The sequence below is a fragment of the Microtus oregoni genome, unplaced genomic scaffold (assembly GCF_018167655.1).
Source record: "Microtus oregoni isolate MIOR12 unplaced genomic scaffold, Mior012 000015F_ref0000493, whole genome shotgun sequence".
Taxonomy (NCBI): domain Eukaryota; kingdom Metazoa; phylum Chordata; class Mammalia; order Rodentia; family Cricetidae; genus Microtus; species Microtus oregoni.
The window spans coordinates 38,886,521-38,914,126 of NW_024543074.1; the positions used below are offsets into that span (position 1 = coordinate 38,886,521).

The 27,606-nt window shown below is 53.3% G+C and overlaps 1 protein-coding gene across 1 annotated transcript; it reads right to left on the reverse strand.

Moving 5' to 3' along the window:
* Positions 1-1,403: 1,403 nt before the first annotated feature.
* Positions 1,404-26,512, reverse strand: Wnt9a (Wnt family member 9A). The gene is made up of 4 exons (XM_041663918.1): positions 26,395-26,512; positions 7,121-7,377; positions 6,175-6,437; positions 1,404-4,017 (listed from the first exon to the last, which is right to left on the reverse strand). Exons 1-4 carry the CDS (start codon positions 26,487-26,489, stop codon positions 3,535-3,537), a joined length of 1,098 nt encoding a protein of 365 aa, XP_041519852.1. The 5' UTR covers positions 26,490-26,512; the 3' UTR covers positions 1,404-3,534.
* Positions 26,513-27,606: the final 1,094 nt, after the last annotated feature.

Here is a 27,606-nt window from a genome sequence, read left to right on the forward strand (position 1 = left end):
TACTCTGCCCTCTAAGAATTGCTGGGGAACCTCTTCTCCAACCAAGAGTATGAAGTCCCTTTCAGGATTCAAGGGTGTCTTGTCCACCTGGGGAAGTAACTCAACGGGAGAGGTCTTTCTGCCTCAGTGGCCAACGGGAGCCCAGGCACTGAGAAAATAAGATGGAGGTGGATCTAAACCTCACTGTGGTGAACGGTTGTGCAAGGCAAAGACTGTGTAGGGGCTAGGAGGTGAGCTACAGCCTGCACTGTGCCCCTACTACAACCATATGCACACAAATAAATATGCATGCAGACACGCCACACATGCAGACACAATGTGCCACACACATATCTATACACATATGTACATGAAAGGACAGGCTTATGGGTGCCATGTGCAGTCACAAGATACAGAGATATGTGGACACAGACATGGGACATGGCTCCTATGTGTACATGCACAAGCACATACAGACAGATCTATGGATACGGCCCCTCTGAACATGTATAGACATCTGTGGGCACACAGACCTAGGCATACACACATAGGCATACTCACACTCACAGGGTCATGCTCATCGATCCTGAAAGAATAGCTAGATGCCTAAGGGACATTATGCATAAATGATATAGCCTACATAGCTGGCAGCCAAGACTCCAAGAGAATGACCAGGACCCCCTGGGGGTGGACAATCTATATGCCTGAGTGGAAACAGATCAGACCCACCTGATGGCTGGTCCTGCCTGTCCAGCAACTTTGCACAGATGGGTTCAGCCAGCACTCACAATACCTACCCAGAAAAATGATCCCATGAAGCTCCCCAAAATCCCAGGAAGGAACCATGACCTCTTTACCCCTGCTGTCTGTCAGTCACAGGGTCCTGAGGAGCTGAAGGGGAACACAGCTGGTGGGCTTCAGTCTGTGATCAGAGGTTCAGTGAAGGGCCAGCATGGGCATGGGCCTCATCATCTTGGAGGCACGGCTACAGATCTGAACATCTTGATCAAGTAGATGCTCCATAGTCCCTTAGACCTAGTTCATAGACCTAGGAGGGTCCCTTTCTAGGCCACAAGAAGGCTTCCTTGAAGAGCCTCAATTCCCACCCAGCCTCAGCACAGGAGACAGAGACTGGCATCTGGGATGGACACACAGACTAGGGTGATCAGTCCTTCACGGTTAGCAAGTATCTTCACCCTGGGTCCTCCTGACAGAAAGATACTTTTTCCTTCTTTTCTTCCTCCTTCCATATTCTCTTTCAGTCTGAACCCTTCTCCCCATCTCCAGGCCTCCTTTTCCCTCCTCTTCCCGCACCCCCCAGGCCTTTCCCACATCTTCTTCTTCCCTGTCCTCTCAGGTTCCCCCACGACCTCTATGAAAACAGCAGACTCAGGTTGTCTATAATTTAAAATACATTTATTTAGTGTTTCCATTTGTTTCTGTTTTTGTTACACAAAGCTGTTAAATAAATACATTCTCTGCAGTCACTCAGGTTCACACCTACTCGCCACACAGATGAGGTAGAGAAATCACAGGCTGCACAGGACTCCACACACAGACCGCGCTCCCTTGTGTGTCCGTCGCCCTGCCAGGGAGGCCGGCAGCAGGCCTCGGAGCCAGCATACACTGGGTGGCCAGAGGGAGCAGGGCAGTTTCTCACCCGACTGCCCACAGAAGAGAAGATCCAAGAGGCTCTGGCCTGTGGGAGTTGCTTCATCCAGAAAGACATTCTAGTATATATTTATACAGAAACAAACCAGCCGGCAGACATTTTCATTCTGCCTTGTTTTAAAAAATACTTTTCTGAATATTGAGGACATAGAGCTAAATGTGGTATTCAATAAAAATATTCTTCCTCTGAACTGGCAGGCTCCTTTCTCCGGAGCTAACAGGGATGAAGCTCCAGACGGTAGTGACAGCGTGACTGGGTACGGACTTCTGAGAAGTGCGGGGTGCCCTTCCCACCCACCAGTCACTGCGTATGCCACTCAGATTCTCATCCTGGGAACGTGGCATTCATCGGTGGGCTATCATAAACCACAGGAGAATAAACTTTGCTATTTACACATCCAAGAGGGACCAGAGGCCCTCATCCACATAAATAGTTTTCCTTTTAAGACACAGTCTTACCACCACCCCAGGCTTGGGCATTCTGGACCCCTGGAGCTCCAGGGGAGCCACCCCTTCCTCAGTAGTTCCTGCCTCACTGCCCACACTCTAGCCCACGTAGCCACGGGATTCCCACACAAACCTAAAGCTGGGCTTCCTGGGAGCCAGGGAGTCACCATATTGCAGAGGGCACAGGCCAACTGGATGCTGGCCACGACAGGTCAGAGTACATACACTCACATTCTCACACAACCCATGCATGCACACCCAACACCAGCTCAGTGTAGACATCAGCAAGACCTGGTGACAGCAAGTGTGTCTGTCCCTCCATACCTCCCTTGGTGACACAGAGCAAGCGTGGCTTCCTGAGATGGACATTCGAAAAGCTAATCCTGCCTCTGTCACCACGCCCATGCCTCCAGCACCCAAGACCTCACAATCCATATCCAGCAACCTGGTCACTACACCTGCAGGGTACAGAACCACACCAAGAGCCTCTGAACCCCAGGTAAGGTAGGATGGGGGTAGGTTCCCAAAAGCCCTGAGGGCCATGGTTAGGCCCATTGCTTCATTTCTTTCCAAACATGACACTGGTTTAGTGGTTTCAAACTAGAGCAAGCAGGGACAGTACAGAGGGACGGAAGGCGGGGCTTCCCAGACTGGCTTGATTGGGCCTGAGACAGGTCAGAGGAAAGAGCCACAGATTAGGAGGCAAGGGGATAGAGAAAATAATAATTACTATATTAGTTAAATAATAATAATTTAAAAGTCTCTGATACTCCAAGGAAGTGCTCAGGGTCAGAGGGCCAGAGGCTGGGCCCTGGAGACGGAGTGGCTGCCCTCTCCTAGTGGTTTGGCTCTCTGAAGACAGTGCTGGCACCAGGCTGCTGGCCCAGAAGGGCAGCCATGTGATTATGACGGTGCACCTGCCCTCCAAGCCTCAGAGGAAAAGCCAAGAGGCAGGGAGGGGGCAGTCGACACACTGGTCCCTGACAAGGGCTGTACTCTAGGGACTGGTGTGTCAGGGACGGAGGCAACTGAGAAAGCATTACTGCAACGCTCTCGTGTCAAGGGGAGGAAGCTCGGGCCCAAGGCATAAGCAAAAGGGTTGAGGAGGCCAGACAGGGGCCAGCCCCGCCCTCTGGGCCTTTGAGAAGGAAGACAGCCAACCAGCTGTCGGCATACCAGGGCCCAAGTGTGCTAGGGGCACCTCTCCTTCCTTGCAGACCTTCTGTGTTGTTTGTGACACCTGTGCCCCACGCAGCAGGATAGGTTGGCCCTGCAGGGCTCACTCTCTGCAGGTTAAGATCCTGTGCACTGTGTGCAGTGACTACAGCCCCTGCGGAAAGGCTGGCAGAGGCCAGGGTCAGCTCCTGCGGGTGGAGAATTCTTCTGGTGCTGTGTACAAAGCCCATGCCCCTCGTGGCAGGGCCACAGGGCCTGAGGTCAGCCCTTGCAGGTGTAGACTTCCTCCCTCTGTGTACACTGCCTGCACTCCACGTAGCAGCACCAGCGCACCTGGCATTGGCAGGGCCTCGTTACCACACGGCTCTGGGTGTTGTGGCCACGGCCGCAACAGATACTCTCGCAGTTCTTCTCACGATGGCACCTGCGGCCTGCAGTGCCAGGGGAAAAGCGGCCAGCCAGGCAGAAGCTGGGCGAGTCGTCCAGGTGGACCAGCTCCGGCGTTCGGGGCAGTGGGTCACCACCTCCTGACCCAGAGGCCCGGCCCCGTGGTGGGGAGATGGCGCCGGCCTCGCCCGTGGCTTCATTGGTAGTGCTGCCCACCTTGAGCGCCGTCTCATATTTGTGTTTCAGGTGCTTGCCCACTTCGTGGAAGGGCGCCAACTGCCGCCAACAGGTCCGCACCGTGCAGGAGCCAGACACGCCATGGCATTTGCAGGTGGTCTCTACTCCAGCCTTTATCACCTGCAGTGGGGAGTGGAAGCATGAGGAGCTTGCCAGGAAGGCCCAGAAACATCAGAGAGGCCCCAACCTCTGCCTACCTTTATTGCCCACCGTGCAACCCCTGGCCAGCAGGGGTCAGCACTGTGCAGCACACAGGAAGCCCAGCAGCTAGGATCACAGGCTGGCTCTTTCCCCTCCAGTCAGGACTGCCAGGAGACAGAGGCCTTAAGGCCAGTGCCTTGACTTCCAGGACGGACCTCTACGCCTCTATGAGCACAGGCTGGCCCACACCCCTTTGAGACACTTCCTGGCTAACCTTATAACCATCCCTGCCCTGCCATCAATAATTCCAGCCTTGCCAGGGACTCCTACTTCTGATCTTAGCAGTGGCTCATTGGGCCGGTGAAGACAAGGTTCCCTTGGGGCTGTCTAGGCTGACCACAACCCTCCTCAGTACCCAGCTCCACGAGGACATACAAACTCAAGCCCTACCCCCTTGAGGGTCAGCCTATGAGGGGTGGATGCGGATGCACAGGAAGGGGGGAAAGTATGCTTCACGAAAGGTAACTTCTTAAGGAAATGCTGCTCCTAGGAGAACTTCCAGGGCTGACTTCCCAGGAGAGGCTGCACCCTGTGCCCCATGGCCATAGGTAGGAGCAGGCATGGCTGAACACCAAAATTCCAGGTCTGGGTAAGCTGCCAGGGAACCCTGGCTAGGCCTTTCCCTTCTCAGGGCTCTGCCTGAAGGATCTTCTGCCTGGCCTCTCATGCCCAGGGTCCTTCCAAATGCTGTTTCAAATCTCAGAGAGTTGTGGGGCAGAAGAATGTCAGGGAGGGGAGAACCTCTTCCTAGGTGGACCCTAAGCCAAAGCTGAGCTCCCAAGCTGGCCCCCAGGAGCGTCCATTGGAGAGGGATTAAGAAATGGAGCTACTTCCTCACTCTCCTGCCAGGCAACCAGAGTCCCACTTAAGCACGCTTTCCTGAAAAAGCAGGGCAGATTTAATTAAAGCGCGGCTGCCTGGGAGCAGTAAGCTGAGGGAGCACGTTCACACATTCTGACTTTTCATTAATAGCTCAAAAGGGTAAGGTGGGGAGGGAGGGTCCGGCAGGAAAGAAAAGAACAGCTCGGCCTTGAAGATTGAATCTGCCCTCCCGGGCTTCCCTCCCCACTAGCCTAGCCCTGAGAAGGCCCTGGCTGCAAAGGAGGCAGGCCAATCCTTTAATAAGTGGGGGATTCAGAACTCCGATTACTCAATAACAAGGAGCTCAGGGCAGGACGGGCTCTAATTACCTTGCTGTCCTCCTTAGACTGGAGATGCAGAGCCAGGCAAGGGGAGGAGGAAAGGCCCCCAGCTCCCGAGGAGGGTATGGACCCTGTTTTCCCAAGCGCAGGCTAGAGTTTAACATTTGGGTCATTCAAAGATGAGGTGGGGGTGCTTGGGGTGAACTCTTGTTCCCATTCAGCAAAGGTAAACCAGGAGCTTCAGGGCCGTGATATCCAAGACATTCAAGAGGCCAAGCAACTCCAGAGTTTGGCCATGCTCCCCAAAGGCCTTCTAGAGAGCTACTAAAATCCCCCTTTTGCCTGTTTTCAGAGTTGGGTCTCCATCTTTCAGAACAGAGTCTTGGCTACACACATTACTGGGCACCCTGGGCAAATGGTCCTGTACCCTTAGCTCTTCCTTGGAACCTCCCATCTACTAGACTGTGGCTACCTTCTACTTCTGTGGTGACTCTGTAAGTCACTTTAGCCGGTAGGATACAAACCACCAGCTTCTGGGGCAGCCTGTCCAGAGAGACAATCCCAGGAACAGGAGCAGAGAGTGAAGAAGACCCTTCCCTCGACCACCACGAGGCACCTCCATGACCAGTGACCCCATCTGTCCCGTAGCTCAGCAGGATTCCAGGACCCTGCCTGGCTGGAACTGCACAACTACAAGAGCCAGCTCCTGCCCCCTCCCAGCCCCTCTTCTTCTTGGGCCCCACCCACTCCCACTACACTCCCCCAGCTAGTCACCGGCTCTTCATCCACTCCATGCCCAGCCTCCCTGGACTCAGCCGCTTTCACCTGCCCTATGTAGGTCTACTTAGTGCCTGACGCTAAAATGCTCACTGAGGCCCAGCTCCTCTCAGACCTGACAATGCCCCCATCCTGCCCTGCGCCCCACCCAGCTTGCCTTCACACCCACGAGGTTGTTGTGGAAGTCCACTCGGGCTCGCAGATCCTTGCTAGAGCGCCGGCCCAGGAACTCCTTGACAAACTTGCTGCTGTACTTGAGGTTGTCTCCACAGCCACCCCACTGCCAGGCCTCACGGTTTTCCAGGTCAGGGGCCTCGTCACAGGTACAGCGTTCCATGCGCCCTGCGCTGCACGCCTTGGCCAGTGCGTGTGTCAGGCCCGCAGAGGAGATGGCATAGAGGAAGGCAGTCTCCTTGAAGCCTGGGGACAGCAGTTGAGTTAGTGAAGCCCAGTGAACAGGCAGGCACGGCAGCTTTGCAACCCACAGCCCAGTTTTACATGCGTGCTAGCTAGGTTAGGAGTTGGGGCATGTGCCTTTGGTGGGCACCTGGAGAGAAATGCCGAGGTTTCAGTAGTGTAGGACAGGTTAGGGAGTGGGTAAGGCTTCAGTGCTTACTGTGGTACCTCTAGCCTGGTGGTCACGGATCTCAACCAGGTCCCCAAAGTCTTGGCCTGTTCCTGGGGTCCTTGACAAATCCAGCCTTAGACCTTAGGTCTCTACTAATCTGTGTATCATCTTTTGTCCATCCATCCATCCATCCATCCATCCACCTACCTATCTTCTGTCATCTACCTACCAATCATTTATTTGTATATTTCCTATTACCTACCATGTCTATATATCATCTATTTATTATCAATCATCTATCATCTACATATACAGGCAAGTACTCTACCACTGAATTAACCCCTATTCCCTCAGGTCTCCAGTTTTTATGAAGAGACTCCCATGAGCTCCCGTGCCCAGTGGAAGAAGGGGCAAGGAGGAGGATTTGCCCGAGGCCCGAGGCTTTCCGTCAAAGCTGATGGTAAGGTGCCACCTGCACACCCGTGCCAGGGAGAGATTGGAGGGTATGGCTGAAGGGGAGCCAGCGAGAGCTTACCTCGCTTGAGCAGGCTGGCTCGGTAGCGGCCCTCCAGGGTGCAGTTCCAGCGCTCAAAGCGGAACTGGTACTGGCACTCCAGGGCACTCATGCTCACGGCCTCCACCAGCGTCTCGGCTACACCCGGGTCCCTGCGGCACATGCGACGCTGCTTGCGCTCCAGCTTCAGCCTGTCACAGGCCTTGTAATGTGCTTGGGCTGCAGCCTCAGCCTCCAGCGTCAGGGGGAGGATAGTCAGGGGTTCACTGCCTGTTAGTCTAGGGAGAGAGAGGAGAGAGTGAGTATCCGTCACAGTGTGGGAGGACTGTCTGGGCTGTCTTCCCAGGAACAGAGGAACCAGTAAACTCAGCCAATCAGGTAGTGCATAGAGACCTTCCCTGAAGCTGCCTGCTCTCACACCTATCAGCACTGCCCTGTCCCCTACAGAATGCCTAAGGGACCCCCGTGGAACCCAAGGCCCTCCTGGTGCCTAGGCATGGCCTCTAACAGCTTTGCAGTTGTCCCGACAGTTCCGGTTGACTCCAGCATTGACGGAGAAAGACCAGTCCCCAGTCACTCTCTTGAGAGCACAGCAGTGTAGGACTCGAGTGGAAACGCAGGACTATGGTGGGAAAGGGGCCAGGACCCCAGGCTATGTCCATACTGCCCTCCTCCCCTGTGCTATTACCAGCCAGCAGTGTCCTGGACTCCCTTCTTCTCCCTGACTCCCTGAAGCCTGTCTGAGAGCCAAATGATCTGACTATGGTAGTCTCTCGGCCTCAGGACCATGGGCACACTGGCCCCTGGAGAAGCAAGCCCCAAACCTTCACTGTTAGCGGCACCTAAGGGTTATGTGGAGAACTAGCTTTTAGACAGGTAGAGGGGAACAACGAACAGAAGCAAAAACAGAAAGGAAAAAAGGGATAGGAACGAATGCTGAAAGAGATTGTGTAGTATCCCGATGCCTGGAGAGCCTGGACATGGTCAGACAGCATCAATTCATGCTCTGCCTGAGGGGACTGAAGACAGGGTGCCCCTGAATTCCACCATGTAAACAGGGACTTGAAGAGACCAGGGTCCCTGTCTGGGCCAGCCTGCCCCTCTACTGTCCTGCTGGGGCTGACTTTCTCTCAGAACCCTTTTTTTTACTCTGATGGACTCAGTGCAGATATCTGGAAGGCATGTCATCAGAATGACAACATTCAGGGGCACAGAAACAGGGCTAGGATTTGGGGGCTTGTAGTGTCTGGTGAGAGGGCTTGGAAGGAGGCGGGGACCACCTAGTCAGGGCAAGGTTGCTAGGAGACCAGCATCGATCGCAAAAATAGCCCACGTGAGCGCTGGAAGAAAAGATAAAGGGTCATAAGATCACTAAGATGAAGTGTGTCCTTCCCTGAGACTGAGTGTGGGTGTAAGGGGTGGATGTATCTGAATACCTAAAAGAACTAAAAACTTTTGGGGTGTTGCAAAGGGCCCAGAAATAAAAGGACAGCAGACAATCTTGAAAGCTGTTTGCAACTTATATCCCAGAATAAACCTAACTCTATGACTGTGTGTGTGTGTGTGTGTGTGTGTGTGTGTGTGTGTGCGCGCGCACATGTGTGCGTGTGTGCACATGTGTGGATAATCACAGAAAGCAGACAGAAGAGGTCCTAGTGCAGCACTCTCTGAGAGTGACTGCATTATGCTCCGTGTGTAAAATGCCCTGGGCTCATGCTTTGGTCTCCCGCAGGCGGCACTGTTTTGGGTTCCTTCCGCAGCTCCAGGAAGTGTGGCACAGCTGGTTGATGTAGGCCGTAGGGGTGGCCTTGGGTAGCAAGGCTCACATCCTTGGCCTCCTGGCTCAGAGTGAGGTAAACAGCCTGGGCCACACTGTTTCACCACGCCTCACCCACCACAACGGACTGAAACCCTCTGACACAGTGAGCCTGAACACACCCTCCCTTCAGTTGTTTCTGTTGGGTATTTCAGACACTGGGATGCAAACATCACCAACATAATAGATGGCAGTAATGCACTGTGTCCCAAAAAGCTAGAAAGATTTTGAAAATGGAAGAACTAAGGTATTTTAGTAGACTGCTTAGTCTTCAAAACCAAACAGCACCTGCAATATGAAAGCATCACTGACTCCCCCTTAGTCGACACAATTTTTTTTTATGTATTAGTTGAAAAATAATGAAAATAGTTGGGCAGTGGTGGCACACGCTTTTATTCCTAGCACCCAATAGGCAGAGGCAGGCAAATCTCTGTGAGTTCAAGGCTAGCCTGGTCTACAGATCAAGTTCCAGGATAGCCAGTGCTACACAGAAAGAACTTGTCAAAAAAAATTTCACAAGAGAGGACTGGTGCAGGGGTCAATGAGATGGCTCAGCAGGTTAAGGCGCTTGCTGCCAAGCCTGCCAGCCTAAGTCTGATACCAGAACCCACATGGTGGAGGGAGAAAACCAATTCCTGAAAGTTGTCATGAGACACCCACACGCATTCTGTGGCACACATGCGTGCTCCCCACCCCCAACACACAAACACTTTAAAAAAATAAACTACAACTGCTCTTAGATCACAGGTGCTCATCTTCACTGAAAAAAAAAAAGCCAACACATGATGGCACAGGCAGATCCCAAATATCCCAACCACTTAGGAGGCTGAGGGAGGAGTTTTACGAGTTCGATGTCATCCTGGGCCAAGAAACATGACCCAGACAGAAAAACAGAAAGAGGGAAAGGAGATGAGAAGAGAAGAGAAGAGAAGAGAAGAGAAAAGAAGAAGAGAGGTAAGGAGAGATTTGAGCTCCAGAAGGTCTGTGCTGGCCAGTTTTATGTCAACTTGACACAAGCTAGGCTCGCTGGAGAGGAGGGACCTCAGCTGAGAAAATGCCTCCATAAGATCAACTATAGGCAAGCCTGTAGAGCATTTTCTCAATTAGTGATTGATGGGGGAGGGCCAGCCCATTGTGGGTGGGGCCACCCCTGGGCTGGGGTCCTGGGTTCTATAAGAAAGCAGTCTGAGCAAGCCATGGGGAGCAAGCCAGTAAGCAGCACCCTTCCATGGCCTCTGCACCAGCTCCTGCCTCCAGGGTCCTGCTGTCTGAGTTCCTGTCCTGACTTCCTGATACACGGTGATGAGAAATAAGCCTAATAAGCCCTCTTCTTCCCAAATTGCTTTGGTCATGATGTTCCACCACAGCAATAGTAGCCCTAACCAAGACAAGGTCCCCACTTAGAAAAGTTTGACTTTACAATGGCACAAAAGTGACAGGAATCCAGGAAAGATGGTACTGTGGATTTGCTTTCTGCTTTTCCTGTGCACTGTGTGGCACAAAGCTCCTTGCAGCTGGCCCCAGGATCCTAAGAGGAACACCAATGCTCAGAAGTGACATAGGAGGTCAGCTTACGATGAAACAGACTTGGTGTTGATTCTGACCCACTAAGCTAGGCTCCAGTGTGTGCTGGCCTGAGCTGGGATGCTGGCAGGGTGGGTACATTCCATGCATTTTGGACTAATAACATGCCATAGGTTTCTCGGGACATAAGATATTAAGATATTAAGTCACTGTGCCGCATGGCCCTCACATGCGACAGAATGCAGTGCTGGAAGAGTGTGCAAGAAGGAAGTAGGGAAGGGCTGGATCTGCTTCATCCACTGTGCCCTGGTGTGAGCAGCAGCCCTGTGCCAACACGGAGCCCACCCAATGCCCCACAGATGGCATGCCCAGCAGCCTGCAGACGGGCTTGGAGACAGAGGGAAACACTCAGGACAGGCCACCTGGGGAGGGGGAGCACATTCTTTCCTGCACAGCTGTGTGCATCCCTGAGCAAAGATGGCTTTTTTGCAAACACGTGGCAAGTGCCTGCCTCTATGGCTGTCTACCCAGAGGTTGTGGCCCTGGAGCCCAGACAGCATCCCCTGTATCCTGTCCTGGCATGGCATAGGCCCTACCCACCGGACCAGCTGCCTGCCACACACAGAGCACCTGCTGCCAGGCTCAATGCAGCTGCCGCCCAGCCCTAGTGGTGTCTGGCCTAACATGGCAGACAGAGCCAGCTGCACAGCTCAGCACAGTCACCCAGCTGGGCACACACATCTTTCCAGGCAGGGGTGTGGGTTTCTCTTTCTACATGGTCTTTCTGGTAACTAAAGTCCATACATACCATGTCTGTCTATGATTCTGTATCTGTCTACACATAGGTCCCTCATTCTGATCAGACAGACAGACAGACAGACACACACACACACACACACACACACACACACACACACACCAATTACAGTGAGTTACACAGGGGGCAGAGGTTGCAGCTTCACTGGCAGAGTGCCTGTCTGGCATACAAGCCCATGGGTTCTATAGATCGGGCATGAGAGCACACATCTGTAATTCCAGCACTTGGGCAGTGGAGGCAGGAGGATCAGAACTCAAGGTCACCCTTGGCTACAAAGTGAAACTGAGGCCTGTCTGAGTGACAGAGACCCTGTCTCAGAAGAGACGGTTCAATGGTTTAGAGCACTTGTTACTCTTGCAGAGGACTGGGTTTCAATTCCCAGAATGCATATGGTGACTTACAATCATCCATAAATCCAGGGGATCTGACACCCTCCTCTGACCTCCATGGGCACTAGACATGTGTGTGGTATACATACCCTCATGCAGACAAAAACACTCATACACATAAAATAAAATAAATGAACCTAGAAGATGACGAAGACCAAAAGTGAATTACAATTACCTAAATCCTAGTCTAAACGAACTACTAAAAATACAAGGGAAATGGACTAATCTTGGTAGTTTTGTTTGTTGTCTTCACATGGCCCTATAAGCACACCAAATGGAAGTAACAACAGAAAACAGGACCGTATCAAGGCACGATGCTTCTACAGGACAAGGAAGCAATCCACAGGGAAAGAGACACCAGCAGAGCAGGAGGAAACACTTTAAGGAGCTAATGTCCAATTCAGTAGCAAGAAATAACCCCTTGAAAACTATCCAAGGTGGGTTGAAGAGATGGTTCAGTGATTGAGAGCACTCTGCTCCTCCGGATGACCTGGGTTCATTTCCCAGCATCCACATGGCAGCTAACAGCTGTCTGTAACTCATCTCTAGGAACCCAATGCTCTCTTCAGGCCTCTGTGGGTGCTGTATGGTCACAGTCCACAAGCACACTTGCAGGCAAAACACCAGTACACATAAAAAAAACAAAAAACAAAAACAACAACAGCAACTAGCCAAGGAGATGACTCCAAAACAGACCTCATACAAGGAAAACATTCCTTGCTCCTCATGATTAGGGAAATGTCAATCAAAACCTCAATAAGAACCACTGGGAAGGACGGAAATTAGTACAGCCATTGTGAAAGAAAGCAGGGAGGTCCCTAAAGACAAAAACCAAACTAGTACTATCCTAAGATCCTGTCTTTGTTACTCTTACAGGGCTATGATAAAACACCATGACCAAGGCAATTTATAGAGTTTATTGGCGGCTCACAGTTCCAGAGAATGACTCCATGATCATTAATGGCAGGGAGCATAGCAGCAGGCAGACAGGCATGGTGTTGGAGAAGTAGCTGAGGCTGAGACACAACCACGAGACAGAGCAGTAACTGGAAACAGCATGGGGTTCTGAAGCTTCCAAGCCCAGTGATTACACCCACTTGCAACAAGGCCATGGCTCCTAATCCTCCCCAAACAGTTCCAAGTGTGGACTGAATATTCAAACATATGAGCCTAAGGGTTATGCTCATTCAAACCACCGCTCCAGCTACCCTACTGGGCATACATCTAAAGGAAATGGACTCACTACGTCGAAGACACCTACATCTCTGCTTACTGCACTGTCACAAGAACGGACAAATGGAAGCATCCTTGGTGTCCATCAACTTCTCCACAGACAGCAAGAGCACAGCACACCCGCATCACGCAGGAGATCATGTCATTGATGTCATTTATGTTTATTTATGGCATTCGTTTAGAAACTGAAGATCATATGTTAGTGGAGTTAGTCAAGTACAGAAAGACAAGTGTACTCAGAAGAGCAAGGAGAGAAAGCTCAATACAGAATAGTTGACAGTGGTTACCAGGTGTGCTGGGCAGGAAGTTGGTAAAAAGATACAAAATCTCGATGAAGAAGGAGGAGGAAGCTCGAGACCTATCTACTGCAGGGTGACTATTGGAGCAGTCTTTGCAGAGCCAGTGAGGTCAGCACAGAACAGAAGCTGGACAGTGCCCGCCCTCATAGAGCATGTAGGAAGACAGGCTCTTGAACAGAGTGAGTTCACTGCCTTGAGACCTCCAGAAGGGAGAGAGCTGGTTCTATTTTTAATTTCCTCAGGAATGGTTTAACTATTTTATGCTCCCACTAACTGTGCAAGGATATCTTTTCCACCCCAATGCCACTTTTTTCCCTTTGCTTCCATATAGCAGTGAGAGCCCTCCGCATAGTGTCACGGCATCAGCTGACTGTATCCCACACTCAGCCTCCCAGCCTGTATCATTGTGGTCTTTGGCTAGCTAAGAGTTGATCTGGGCCCCTGCAGCAGGTATAAAAACATACAGCCAAGCCCTCTAAGAACTGACAGAAATACAGTCAAATCAACATCACAAATCTGTCATCCAGATGCAGCCAACCTGACACAAGAATGACCCCAAAGACATTAGAGAACAGAGAGGCAAGAGCTGGGACAGGTACCCACACATGTGCCCAGACTTTGGACCACTTCATGAAGGAAATGAGGCAGCTAGCATCTTCCCAGTGTCTACGAGGCTGAACCAGACAGTCTGTGTCACTCCGGAACATCAAAGGCCAGCTCTTGACATCACACCATTCGTAACGGGACCAGACACATTGAACAGAGTGGAACAGCTCTCTGGGTCTCCTTCCAGACTCGTCAGTGAAAGCCACGCATAATCAAGAGTTGCTTGCATCTTTTGGGGAGTGAACACCCCCCTTATCTGCAGAGGGGAGGAACAGAAGGCCACAGCTTTGGCGGTGCCTTTATTCTGAAGCAAAGCCCAGAGAACTTCTGCATGACTAGACTCTGCCTGGGGGCCTCACCTGTGTGCCCTTCTCTTCCATGCTCTTTCTGTTGAGTCTCAGTTCTTAGTGAACCTTCTGTTGATATGCCCTGGAAGAGCTGACATCCGATGGAAGAATTTAAGATCGGTTTGAGCCAATTCTTTGGAAGAGTTCGCACACCACTTTGCCACCTCTTCTCTTGTCACCTGTCACACTCACACTGGGATATAAACCACCTCCCACTAAATCCACACACTTAAGGACTGTTAATGTATCATTTACAGATACGTGTAATAATAGCATCAAATTCAGGACTTCCTCCATAACTGAGTGTGGTGGTGCACACCTTTAATTCCAGGGTTTGGGAAACAAGAGGCTGGCAGATCCCTGAGTTCGAGGCCAGCCTGGACGATTTTTAGGTCTAGTTCTAGGACAGCCAAGGCTACAGTGTTAAATCCTATCTCAAAATAAACAAACGAGCAAACAAACAGAAACATTTACTTGGATAAACATTTATTTATTCAGGGGCTGGAGAGATGGCTCAGTAGTTAAAAGGACTTATTGTTCTTACACATAACCCAGGCTTAGTTCCCAGCACCTGCATGGCAGCTCACAACTGTCTGTAGCTCCAGTTTCAGAGGATCTGACTCCCTCTTCTAGCCTCCATGGATACTTTTATGTACGTGGGACACATATACACATGCAGACAAAACAGCATAGACATAAAATAAAAACATTAAAAATTTTAATTTCTTTGTGTAGGGTGGTGGTGGTGTCTGTGTGCCACGGAGCATGTGTGGAGGTCAGAGGACAACTCGCAGAAGTTGGTTTCTTCCTTCCACTATGTGGGTCTTGGGGTTCAAACTCAGTCCACCAGGTTTGGCAGCCAGCACCCTTACCTGGTGAGCCATCTTGCCAGCCCTCTACCTTATGTTTTAAGACAGGGTCTCTCACTGAATCTAGAGATTGCCAAGGAGGGCAGGATGCCTAGCCAGCAAGCCCTAGGAGCCTTCCAGTCTGTGTCTCTAACCTTGGGGTAAGAGGTACACACACACACACACACACACACACACACACACACACACACACCTTCATGCCTGTATTTTTACGCAGGTCCTAGGGGATCCAGGGCCCTGTGCTTGCACAGGAAGCACTTCCCCGACTGAGTACTTCACATGAATGGAGCCAGAACACGGCTGTCCTTTGTGGCTGGTTTATTTCACTCGGTCACGTTCTCCTGGCTCACCCACGATAAAGAATATCGAGAGTCCTTTACTTTAGTAGGAAACATTCCCTTGTGTGGAAGGACATGCTGCTTGTTTATTCACTGATGGATGGGCACTGGGATTGTTCCTGCCTTTTAGAGATCCTGCAGACCTGTTTTGTTGCTCGTGGGTGTGTCCCTGGGATGGAATTGCTGGGCCAGGGACCTTCCAGGAACTGTCAGCGTGTTCTCCAAAGCAGCTGCGCCACCTTACATCATCAGACAGGGTTTCTGAGTTCTCCTGGCCCTTCATCCGGGGGCAGCCACGGCCACACTCTGCCTCCAGGAATGCAACTCTACCACGGCCAGTTGTCTTCCCACGACTGCCTTTGTCTTTGCTTAAAAGGTTCTCACTCCTCTTGACGGACTTCCGCTCAGTGCTTCCAAGCCTCACTCCACCTCAAACCCAAGCACAGAAGGCATCAACGGTCACCATTCTAGTCATGGCTAACCTGCAGCTTCATCTCCAGCCCCAGCAGGCCACGCAGAGACCACGTCACAGCACCATGGACCAATACAGAGCCTGAGTCAGAAGCCGAATCCAACTCATAATCTGAGTTCATCCTACAGAGCCCGCATCACCAGTTCAGACAGCTATACAGGGCCAAGTCACAGTCTTGGGTTTTCACACAGACTGTGCCTCACAATTCAAGGCTATGCCTGATAGACTGGTCCGATTTTTGTCTCTCTAGATTCCCCCCGCTGTCTGTGCCCGAGTTGGTGTGTTTCCACTCATGCTCTCAACTCCCACATCCTCATGTTTTGATGAGTGTCTCACTAGGAACCTTCGTCACACTGTGCCTGCTCACTTGCTGTTTGCTCAGCCTAACCGTGGAGTGCTAACCCTAAGAAGGTCACGGTTTTGGCTTGCTGCTTTCTTTCATCCAGGTGTGAACCACACCTGTCTGCTTTAAACCTTCTCTTTATTCATTTTAGGGACTCCCCCACAACTTCCCCTCTTTTCATTTGCAGTTTAGTAGTTAATACCCCGAAGGTTGTAACTCATTCAAGCCCAATGCAAGTGTAGGTCACCTGTTCACATCCTTGCCACCAAGGATGTACTATTATGTACTTTACGTACAGCTCAGGGCCAAGGAAACATCGGGCTCCAGTCAGCATTGTCTCCCCTGCCACTTCACAGAGGCCATTCTCTCTGTACTTCTAGGGATGGGGTGGGAGAGCCGCCAATGTGAGTGTCAGCCCCTTGGCTCCCATGAACATCATGTCATGTGTGCCTTGTTCTCTCTGGCTCTTCCACAACTGTCCTCAGTATTCACAGATGTGCCCTAATTGAATAAAATCCTGTGAAATTCACTCTTCTTCTCTGTCTGGGTTTTACCCATCCACTGTTTCTTCTGCATGGCTTTATTTTCCCTCAGAACACCAGCCCTGTCCGGCTCAGCTCTCTCCTCTGCTCTGGACCTTCCCAGCAGGGAGGTAGCGCCCCTGTCCCACATCTGTCTGCCTCTCCACCAGCTCTGGGTAATTTCTTCTGACCGGCTCCCAGCGTGCTAATTCCCTTCAGCTGTTTTGAATCTGCTTCTCAATCCATCTGTCACTGGCACTTTCCCCCCTGGTTGTTTGGTGTTTCCAAACTGCTGGGTCAGTTTTTTTGTGGGTTCTCTTTGTACAGAGATTCCTAGCCTATCTGCTTTCATCGCAATTCCCCCACCCTCTACTTAAAGCACAGCAAGCAAGAGTGCGGTGCTCTAGAGCCTGGTGTGGCTGTGGCTGCCTTTCCGCGCGTGCCTGGTTACCCTGGCTGTGTGCTGGTTGCTGTCTTTGACATGAACAATGTGAGATGAAGTATAAAACATGAAGATGGGGGTAAATGGTGACCCCACAAGACAGACATCAACCCAGAGCCTCAAGGAGCCATCTGGAATCTGCAGCTATCATGAAGGTCAGAGTCCTGAAGTCCAGGCCCCCGAAATGAGCAGAGGGCGTCCTTGTAAGCAGTGCTAGAGAGATGACTCAGTGGGTCCAAGGCTTGCTGTACAAGCATGAGGACCTAAGTTCAAAACTGCAGCACCCTGTGAAGGCCCGGCATGGTGGCATGCATCTGCAATGCCAGTGCTCAGGTGGTGTGGCCGAGCTAGGTGAGTCCCTAGGTCCCGATGGCCAATCTAGCTTAACCGACGAGCTTCAGGTTCAGCAGGAGATCCTGTCTCAAAACACAGTGTGGAGGAAGGCATCTGGTGTGGACATGGCCTCTACATGCACACTCACATGTATGCGTGCACCTACACATAAGAAAACAGTGAGGGTCCCCGGAGGAGACAGGAAGGACTTGCACAGGCGCCTTCGGGAAGAGCCAATATCTTGAATTCAGACCTCTAGTCTCCAGAACAGACAGAAAACAAATTCTTGCTGCATTAACACACCACGCTGGTGTGTAGTCACTTGTACAGACTGGAATCCAACAACAGCCCACAGAAATGTTTCCCATGTCAGGTAGTCAGGTTGCTGTAGCCATGATAGTCTCAAGCTCAGAATAAGTTAAGTCCAAGCAAGGCTGGACCCTGGGCTGTGCTGGAGACTCAGGTCATCATCAGGTGTCCTACAAGCTTCGGGGCCCTTGTGCTTGTTGGGAAGTCTGCACTGAGTGTTCCCTGCTGTAGCAGGCACTGGCCTGGGCTGTCCTTTCTCCTGTGAGAGGCTCTAAGCCAACACTGTTTAATCTTTCTGGGTCTATATCTATGGGCTTCATCTTATTGGCCTTTGATAGTTTCGACATTAACCATCCTCATACATATATATGCACATACACACTAATATACACGGGCGACCCTACAAAAACATGCATACAGGTGCACTCGTACACATACCAAGACACACACATCACAAACGCATTCACAAAGAAACACACTCGTTCATGCACTTTTACACATGCCCACAGGCATACATGTACACACACACACACACACACACACACACACACAAATCCAGCTTCAACTGGTTTCAACAAGATGTGGTCCATCTCAGGTGCTGCAACTAAGGTACTTGTGCCCACAGATGTTCTCATTTTGATGGGCGCCGGTCAGTGTGTTCACTCCATACACAGGCAGGACCCTGAAGGACAGAGGCTAAAGTAATGTGTGGCCAAGACGCACTGTCTAGAAGGAGAAGCCAGATAAGACCGGGATCCAACAGCAGCTCCCAACCTAGCCACAAACAGACCTGACTTAAGATTTCTTCCTTGGCAAGAAGTCCAACATGGTCTCCAGGGGATGCCCACACAACCCCAGTAACCCAAGCCATCCCAACCTGGCTTTCGTGCCTTCTCCATCATTCAAGCGGCAGCCATATAAGATATAAGACCAGCTTGAAAGAAGGAAGACGTCTGTAGCACCCTGAACCACATGAGACAAAACTGCCATTCCAACCCACAAAGTCCCACGGAGTAGAACCCATGTAAGACTGTTGATCCCCGAGGGTGCTAAGAGGTGGGCTACCAAGAACCCGCCCCTCACTGATTTGCAGGAACTTAGCGGAGAGACCCTTTTAGCTCTTTAGAGAGCTCATAGTCAGTGACTGCTCCTGAGTCCTGGACGGGCCTGAGGCTGTGATAGCTGAAGGGCCTAGGAGCCTCCGTGGAGCACGAGCTGGTGATCAAGAGCTGAGGATAGCCCAAGACAGAAGTGTATCTCAATTCTGAAGCCCAAGCTGTTCCCTCAAACAGGAGCAGGGCAGACAGATGGGCAGTCCCCCTTATGACAGCAAGCCCCAGAGTTGCTCCTACAGTCCTCCATCCCACCAACAAGCCAGGCCACCCCTGGGCCACCCTGCCAGGGAACCAGCTCTCTCCTGGGCCAGGGTGGAGGGAGCCAAGGGTACAGTTCCAGAAGCCACAGCGCCCAGCCGAGGAAACCTCAGCTCCGCCAGACAGCATTTAATTTCTGTGTGAAACAAAATCAAAACAAATTCCAGCACTGAGAGACGGAACTGAGATTAACCCTCCGCCCTCCCGCAGCCCAGCTTCCAGCCCGAGTTCCTCCAAGTCCCTGGCGGTGGCAATGCGCCCAGGACAAGGCCAGAGATGTTTTCCACAGAGACACTGGTCGAAGGCTGCAAATGGGCAACCATCCAGTCTCCCTCCCTCACTGCCCACTGCCCTGGAGGAGCCAAGCTCCTGGGGACTGTGGGGTAGGCAAGCACCATCCAGCTACCACCCCGGGATCCAAGGTGCTGTCCAGCAGACCCCATCCATCACAGGCAAACATGTTGTGGGGCCCCAGTGCTGTGCTGGACCCCTGGGAAGAAGATAGGAGCAGAACTTCCCAGAACAGCTACCTCTGTGGCCAGCAACAGCCTTCAGAAAGGCCAGCCATAGGCCTTAGGCAATGAAAGCAGGAGATCTGTGCGCCCCTCAGCAGCCATGACCTTACACAGCAGTTCTCCCTGGAGCTCTATACCCCTAGCTTCCCAGCCTTGTGACTAGGGTGCTCCCATCTCCATATCCCCATCTGCCAGGATGCAGATGGCTCCAATATCCTCAGGCTCTGGGAGCTCCTAGCAAGCATCTTGTCCTGGGCCAGACCTCCAGCCCACTTCCCCTAGCTGCTCCAACCTCAGGTATTGAGATGAAAAACAAACGCAGAACTTGCGGCTTGCCTTTTCCATCTCCTCGTCCGGCTGCCTGACCCAAGGTACTTAGGCTGCCAGTTGGGCAGCTGGGTTTCCTCCTGTGGGCAGGGGCATAGGGCCAGCAGGGACCTTGCCAGAGGGGCCAGGCCTGTGGGTCACAGGGGTAGGGCAGTCTGCAGCCACCCAGATCGGCGAGGATAGTGAGCCTATCCCCTGACACCTGCCATGGGGGCAGTCAGCCATAGGTGTACGTTCTGATTTTCCCAGCTGGCCTCACAGAGCATGGCTGCCCATGAGTGTTCATCCACATGCCCAGGCCACTTCCTCATAATGACCTCAGACATGCCAGAAGGTAGGGTGGCATGCCAGCTGGGGAGCCATGAGCTTGCAGCGGGCAGCCACACCTCTTCTAAGACGCATCTAGTAGGTGAAGTCAGGACTCCAGTCAGGGTAGGAGACCAGGCTAGACTATGAGATCAATAAGAAAGGCAGACACCCCCAGGGGAACAGAGGGTCCTCCACTGACCTTAGAACCTAGGGGATACAGTGAACAGCTAAGAAGAGACTCATAGGAGACCCTCCTATGAGTTGAATCAGGCAAAGAGCAACGTATCTGGTCTGTCATGGAAACAGTAAGCTGGGCAAAAGCTGATTTCACCCCAATTTCCTAGCAAGAATCTCCCCCTCCCCCAAACAGTTCACTTATGTGCTTCAGGGGGCCTGGCTTCATCTACAGGCACCTAAGGTTCATGCCAGAAGCTTCCCTGACTACACAGACAACTGTGCCTTGCCCAGAGCCTGCTGCAGCCAGCCGGGCACCAGCAGGGCACCCGCCACACGGCACAATACACAAAGGCAGCGGGTGCCCGGCAGGCTGGACTCAGAGGGCAAGTGCAGGGAGCCTGTCAACAGGTGTCGTCTTTCCAGCAAGGAGCCAGGCGGGCTTGGCTACCCCGCCTCCACCTACCCCTTATCAGCTCATCACACTCCAGGGTTCAGGGCCTCCCCGGGAGGAATCTATCCTTGTACATTCTTTCTTAGGGTACAAATTACCTGCACACCTTACCCATGATGGCCAAACCTGGGAGTTGGCAGAGAGGCAAAGGCTCAGGCAGAAGGTGCCTGGGGCCTTAGGCCACCTAAATGCTGCCCGGCACCTACCAGGTCCTGCCAGGACAGGCACCCCGAGCCACAAAGGCAGGAGGCAGAGCGTATGGTGAGGACAGGAGTAAGATTAGGCCAGCTGTCTCCCCATCCAGACGGCTGCCGGCTGTGAGTAGGACATCTGCTCACACAGCTGAGGGGGGCCAGGTGGCCCCGGGCTGGCCTCACCTTAAATCCCACCACATTGCTGCTGAACACCATTTCCCATTCCCTCAAGACACACAAGGGACACTGCACACACTAGTCCGAGGGTCTGAGCTCGACCAGTGTGAGGGTGTCCAAGGCAAAACTTGCCCCCAATTCCAGGAACATGCAGATGGGAGACTCACGGGGAACTGGAGTGGGAGGGTGTAAGGGGTTGCTAAGGCAGAATGAAGATAACCAGCTCCCACCTGGGGCTAATGCCACAACTGCCACACAGCCTAGCTGGGAAGCCAGGCAACTCCAACTTCAGCTGGCCACTTGTGGGGGGGCGCAGGGTGTTGTTCAGGGAGCTGCAAAGGAATGCTGGTTCCACCTCCACCTCAGCAGGCCACAGGGAGCTCTTCTCTCCTCATCCACCTCTTGGTTCCTCCTAATCCTCTGCCAAAAGGTCTCACCCACAGAGCCCCTTGGCAGAGGCCTCCAAGGCCAGCCTCTCTGCTCCCATTGCTGCCCTGCAAAGCCCCACTGCCTGGGTGCCACACTTTGCTGACCTTCCAAAGACCTGTGAGCATCCTGGAGTGTTCTGAGCCCAGCAGCTCCGTGGATACACCTGACCCCAAGTACAACTGCCAACCCTGACCTAGGCCTGACCTTCCAATCTGCCCCTAAGCCTCCATGGATTCCTCAATTCATGCCTACTTGGCTCCTGGCTGGACCCAGACTCCTGGCTTCTTTGTAACCTCTTTCTCGCCTCAGCACACACAGTGAAGGCTCCATATAGCTCGGGGAGTCTGCGCTCTCAGGCCCAGCATCCTGTCTGGAACCCTTCCCAGCCTTCCCTGACTCTAGGAGCTACTGGGTGCCTCTAGTCCAAACAGCCATCAGGTTTGGGCAGATGGCCACAGGGTACTCCCATCCAGGCTCCAGGCTCCTGCCCTTCTGACCTGAGGGGATCTTTCTCTTCTAGTTTCCTGAACACCCAGAATTCCTCTGAATAAAGGATGCCGCCTTCACCCTTACAGTCAGGCCGGGGCAGGCACAAGAACGGCAGGTAAGGATTGCCACCACCTCTGTGTATGGGATGAAAGAACCCATTTGCTCTCCAGTCAAAAAATAAAACTTCTCTATCTAGGAGAGATCCAGAATATGTAAAGAGCTCTCATGTACAACAACAAACCAAATAACCCAACTTTTAAAAGGGCAAAAGAACTGAACAGATGGTTCTCCAAAGGAGGGATGCAAAGAAGCCTGCAAAAGCCATGGCCCTTAATCCCTTTAATTTCAGCACTCCAGAACAGTCAGGCAGATCTCTCTGAGTTGGAAGCCAGCCTGGTTTATACTAGTTAGTGAGTTCGAGGACAGCCAGGGCTAAATAATGAAGAGACCCCGTCTAAAAAAAAAAAAAAAGAAGAAAGAAAAAAAAAACACAACAAAAACCCAGCCAACCAAACATGAAGCCTACAAAAGGCAACCAGTGTCATCAGCCATCAAAGCCACAAGGAGACACGCTTCACACCCGCTGGGATGGCTAGAATTAAAAAAAAAAACAATGAAAAAATCAGAATGTGTGCGGTGATGACATGGAGAAACTGGACCCCTGTACTTTTATGGGAGGGATATAAAATATTGTAACTACTTGGGAAAACATTTTGGCAGTTCCTCAAGAAGTGTAAAGCAGAATTGCCTGAGGACCTGGCAATTCCACTTCTAGATAGGAACTTCCCAAGAACTGAAAACACAGATATGTTGGGGGGGGGGTACATCCATAGTCACAGCGACATCACTAGAAATAACCAAATGGTGGAAATGACCCAAAGAGCCATCAACTGACAAACAAGTTTGCTTTTTTAACTGTTGTATAATCAATTCGGCCATAAAAAGAAGTGAAACATTGATTCATGCTACAACATGGATGAGCCTCCAAAAACACGACACCGGATGAAAGAAGCCAGACACAAAAGGCCACGGAACGCATGGTCCCACTTCTACAAGGAGTCCAGAGTAGGAAAATCCATGGAGACAGAAAGATTAGTGGTTGCCAGGGGCTGGAGGGAGGGGAGCGGGGAGTGACTGCTGAGCGGGTATGAGGTTTCTGGGGTGAGGAAAATGTTCTGGAATTAGACAGTGGTGACGGCTGACAGTTTTGTGAATATACCCCAAACCACTGAGCTGAGGAGTTTCTAGGGATGTGAGTTATATTCAATAACAAAAAGAGGGCCTTCGTAGGCTCTGATCCCACACAGCCCCAAAGAGTCCCTAGTGATCCCAAGTGAGGGTGCCTTTCAGAAGGGGACATACAGGCATTCCCTAGGAGAAATCGACACACATGGCCAGAACAGAGAAATGAAGCGAGTCTTAAGGCTTATAACGCACCTTCCTAGTTCTTTACAAAGTCTCCGAGCTCCCAGAGGCCTCTGCAGGAGCTCTTAATCCCTACCTCCACTTAGTCTGGGGCCTCCTTTCTAGATGCCAGGGCAGTTTAGCGGGAAACAGAGTCCCGGGTCTGTTCCTGACCGCTGCGGCTCACACCAAGCCTCTAACCGGTCGATTTCCAGAGAGGGGTAGAGGGCGAACGAAGCAAAGCCTCCAGAGGGTCTGTGTCTGTGTCCCCAACCCACATGTGACCTCCGACCAGCCTCTGGAACACAGGCCTGCAGCAGGCAGCAGCTCTGGAAGAAACTACTGGAACTGCCACCTGCTGATCCGCTCAACCGACTGGGATGCAAAACTGAGCCAAGGGAAGAAGAGAGGGGAGCCCCTTCCCCATGGCTGGTGGCCAGCCTGGAGGGGTCCAGCAGCAGGGTGGCCAGAGGCCTCTAGAAGGGAAGGGCAGCCAGCGCTGTAGGGTTGGGTTGCAGCTCTGGGAGGGGGTGGGGAGGGCTCCTGTAGCCACGTGACCCTCCCCCGGGCCAGCCTCTCCTCTCTGGGTTCCTGGGCTGTAACTGGAGCCGTGTTCCTGCCTGGGAGCCTCCGTGCCAGGCAGAGCTTTGGAGAGGGGGAAGGGAGAGGAGAGCCCCAGATTCCAACTCCTTCTCCCTACTCTCTACTCCCTCTCTAGTTGGGAAGCACAGCACATTCTCACGGTCGCACCCACAGGCTCCCCCTCCAGCTCCAGGCCGCCAGGCCTTTCAGGGTTTCCAGACTCATCTCCTTCCTTGATTGAGGCAGGGGTGGGCCCCCCTGGACACAGAACAGCCTAGGACACACCTTGTGACCCCAACAATACATACATACAACAACAACATCCAAAAAGCAACACTATACATACTCCTCAGAAGTCAGCTTGAGAGAGGCCCAAGTCAGCTAGCCATCCTCCCAGGCTCTTGGTTCAACAGGTATCCACTCTGCTCATCTTTGATCTATTAGAGTTCTTCCTCCAAACCAAGAAAGTAGGTCTCTATGGCAGTTGCCAGAGAAAAGCACTCTGCTTTCCTTGAGGAGCCCTTTGGGGCAGAGAGCTAGGAAGAGGTTGACCCAAGTCATAGCAATACTGATGTCTTCAGTCCCTACCTGCTTGGGAGCCAGCTGCCCTGTGCTTAAACCCTGCCATTGAATCAAAGGGTGCCAAGACCCCCACAGCAGCCTAGCCAGAAGACTTCACCAAGGCACAAGGTCTAGAGACAACAAGGAGAGGATGAGAAAGAGAGACTGATGAGGGGAAGTGCAGCCAGTACCCTAACCCCATCATCTGTAAATTCTGAATCCTGAGCCACAAGGCCAGCAGCAAGAGATCCCAGAAGGAGCCAAGTGGCCGCCCATGCAAGCCCAGGGCGTGTCAGGAGCCCGGCTGGGCCAGAAGAGAAGAAGGCACAGCTGGCTGATGGGCTGCTGTGACTCACCGCGGACCTGTGGCCAGACGGCCATCCTCAGCCCTCCCTCTTGCCCGCGGGTGAGGCTTAGGGCTGCACAGATGGCGTGCAGGGGCGTGCCAGGCCAAGGCCCAGGGACTGGATCCACAGTGGAAGCCAGGGAAGCCAGGGTGGGAGAGACCCTGGGAACCGAGACATGGAACTGACCCTGGAAGACAACCCAGAAGAAATGGATAGACAAGGAGAAACGAGGAGAAAGAAAAACACAAAGGGAAATTTTCCCATGAAAATATTTTATTTTCTTTGAGAACAGGATACACCTGCAGGGCTTCTCGGCCCAGCCGCCTCTCCCTGCCCTGGCGGGTGCCAGATTCCTGGACCAACGGGGCCCTCTGCCGGCCACAAAGCTACGAGCGGGCACCGCAGCCAGGGGCGAGGGAACAGGTGACCGGCGAAGGGCGGCGGCCCAAGAGCAGTTCAGGGCACCTAGGACCAGGGCTGCGACCTGAGGGGCCAACCAGGGCTCCCAGGAGGGTCAGTGCGGGAGTGAGAAGCAGGGAGGGCGGAGAAAGCTGGGACGCTGCCTCTCATGGTGCCACCCAGGACCTCGGCGAACTCAAAGTGCAGAGGGTATCCCTTTAAAGATCGCTGGGTTCAGGCATCCCAGACCTGGGAAAGGAGTAGAAGGGGAGGGACGAAAGGAACTAAAGGCGAAGAAACACGCCCAACAACGCGGCAAAACTGCTAGCGCAGAGACAAGCGAGTACAGGCGGCAACCCTGCGGGACAGCGGCGGCGATCACCCCCCGGGCCAGGTCTCCCAGACGTATTCCCGAGGGCCGAGGTCGGAGCCGGGCTCGGGCGGGAGCCAGAAGAAAGCGCAAGAAAAATAAATTTCTCCAGCTTGGAGGGTTTTTTTTCCTCCCCTTTGGGGCTCAGTGCAAGGAACATCTGGATTTTGTACGTGTTTTTTTGTTGTTGTTAAATTAACTTTTCCAGGAGAGAAGGGGGGTAGTGGGCAGGGGCCAGGGAGGCTCCAGCCTTTTGGCAGGAATACCGCGGCCTAAGGCGGCGGCGGCGACTCGGGAGTCACCGTGGACCGCGGCCCCTCGCAAGCCCGTCGGGGACACCGGCCCCTCTACCTCTAGGACGCACGGCGGGCAACGACCTGCGGACCGAGAGGCGCGCTCGCTGCCAACTAACAACTCCAAGCCACCCGTGCACCCCGCAGAGCACCTGGCGGGTGCTGCCCCGGACTCGATGCCCCCGTCCGGCCCCGCCGCCCTTGCCCGCCCTCGCGCGGCCGCCCGCCGCGGGCACCTACCCGAAGTAGGCGGCCGAAGGGCGCAGCGCGGCGAGCAGCAGCGTCAGCCCGAAGGCCGCGGCCAGCCAGCGCGCCAGAAGGGACCCATCCAGCATCTTGCCGCGCCGCGGCGGCTGACCATCGCGCTCCGGGCTCCGCGCAGGGCGCGCCGCGACCGCCGCCCTCTTATAGCGTCCGCAGCCGCGGCCGCGGGGCGGGGCGCCGGCCAGCTGGGCCTGGCCCGCCCGCGCCCCGGAGGAGGGGTCACGCCGGCGCCGGGGGCGGGCCGAAACCCGAGCTGCGCGCCCGCCGACGCCGCCGAGCCGCTCGGCTCGCGGGGCGGGCCTGGGGCGCGCCGTGGGGAGGGCTGGGCACGTGGCGCGGTGGGAACCCCGGCCGAGTAACGGGACCAGGAGGAGCGGCGGGGCGGGGACCGGGTCACCGAGCAAGGGTAGACCCCGGGGCTAGGCGTCTGCAGCCGGGACACAAGTGCAAGCTCCGGAGAGTCTCCCGACAGTTGGGGCCGGCTGTTGGCCGCCGGGAAAGGCATCCGAGAGTCGGAGAAACTTGGACGACTGTGCTTGAGGGGTGGTGACTGGATGTCTTGGGGGCGATTTTAGCTACCGGATTACAGCGCTGGGGCGTAAATCCACTCGCTGGAGATGTTGCCAAGGAGGGAGCCACTGCTGAAAGCTGGGGTGCTGTGTGTGGCTGGAGGAATGGAAAAGCGACCCCTCGAGGGAGATCAAAAAGGCATTTCTGCAGAGCGGGATTGTGGATAACATGGGGCGATATGGTCCTTAGGGTCCCTCTCACGACCAGCTGCAAATTTCACTGACACGGGGACCTCTTCCCCCCTCTCCCCCAAACAGGGCGGAAGATGAAGGGGGACTGCTGCTGACCGTGACTGGTGTCTGTGAAGCCCAGAGCTGTGACTCATCCTCATAGACTGCATCGTCTGATAAGTCAGACCTGAACTAAGATGCCCAGAGCACCCAGGAAGCTGCTTACAAGTTCCGTGAAAGGGGGATGGTAGGATTTATGCAGGGACATACTAAGCGCTGGAGAACAAGAATGAGGGGTTGGGTTCCTTGGGGACCCACCATATGTCAGCCTTCCATGCTCGAGATGCACTTCTGTGCAAGACAGGGACCCACACACACCCCAGAGCCAGACTGATAAAACTCAGGAGCCACTAACACCAGGGAGCCTCACTGACCTGGGATTGAAGGG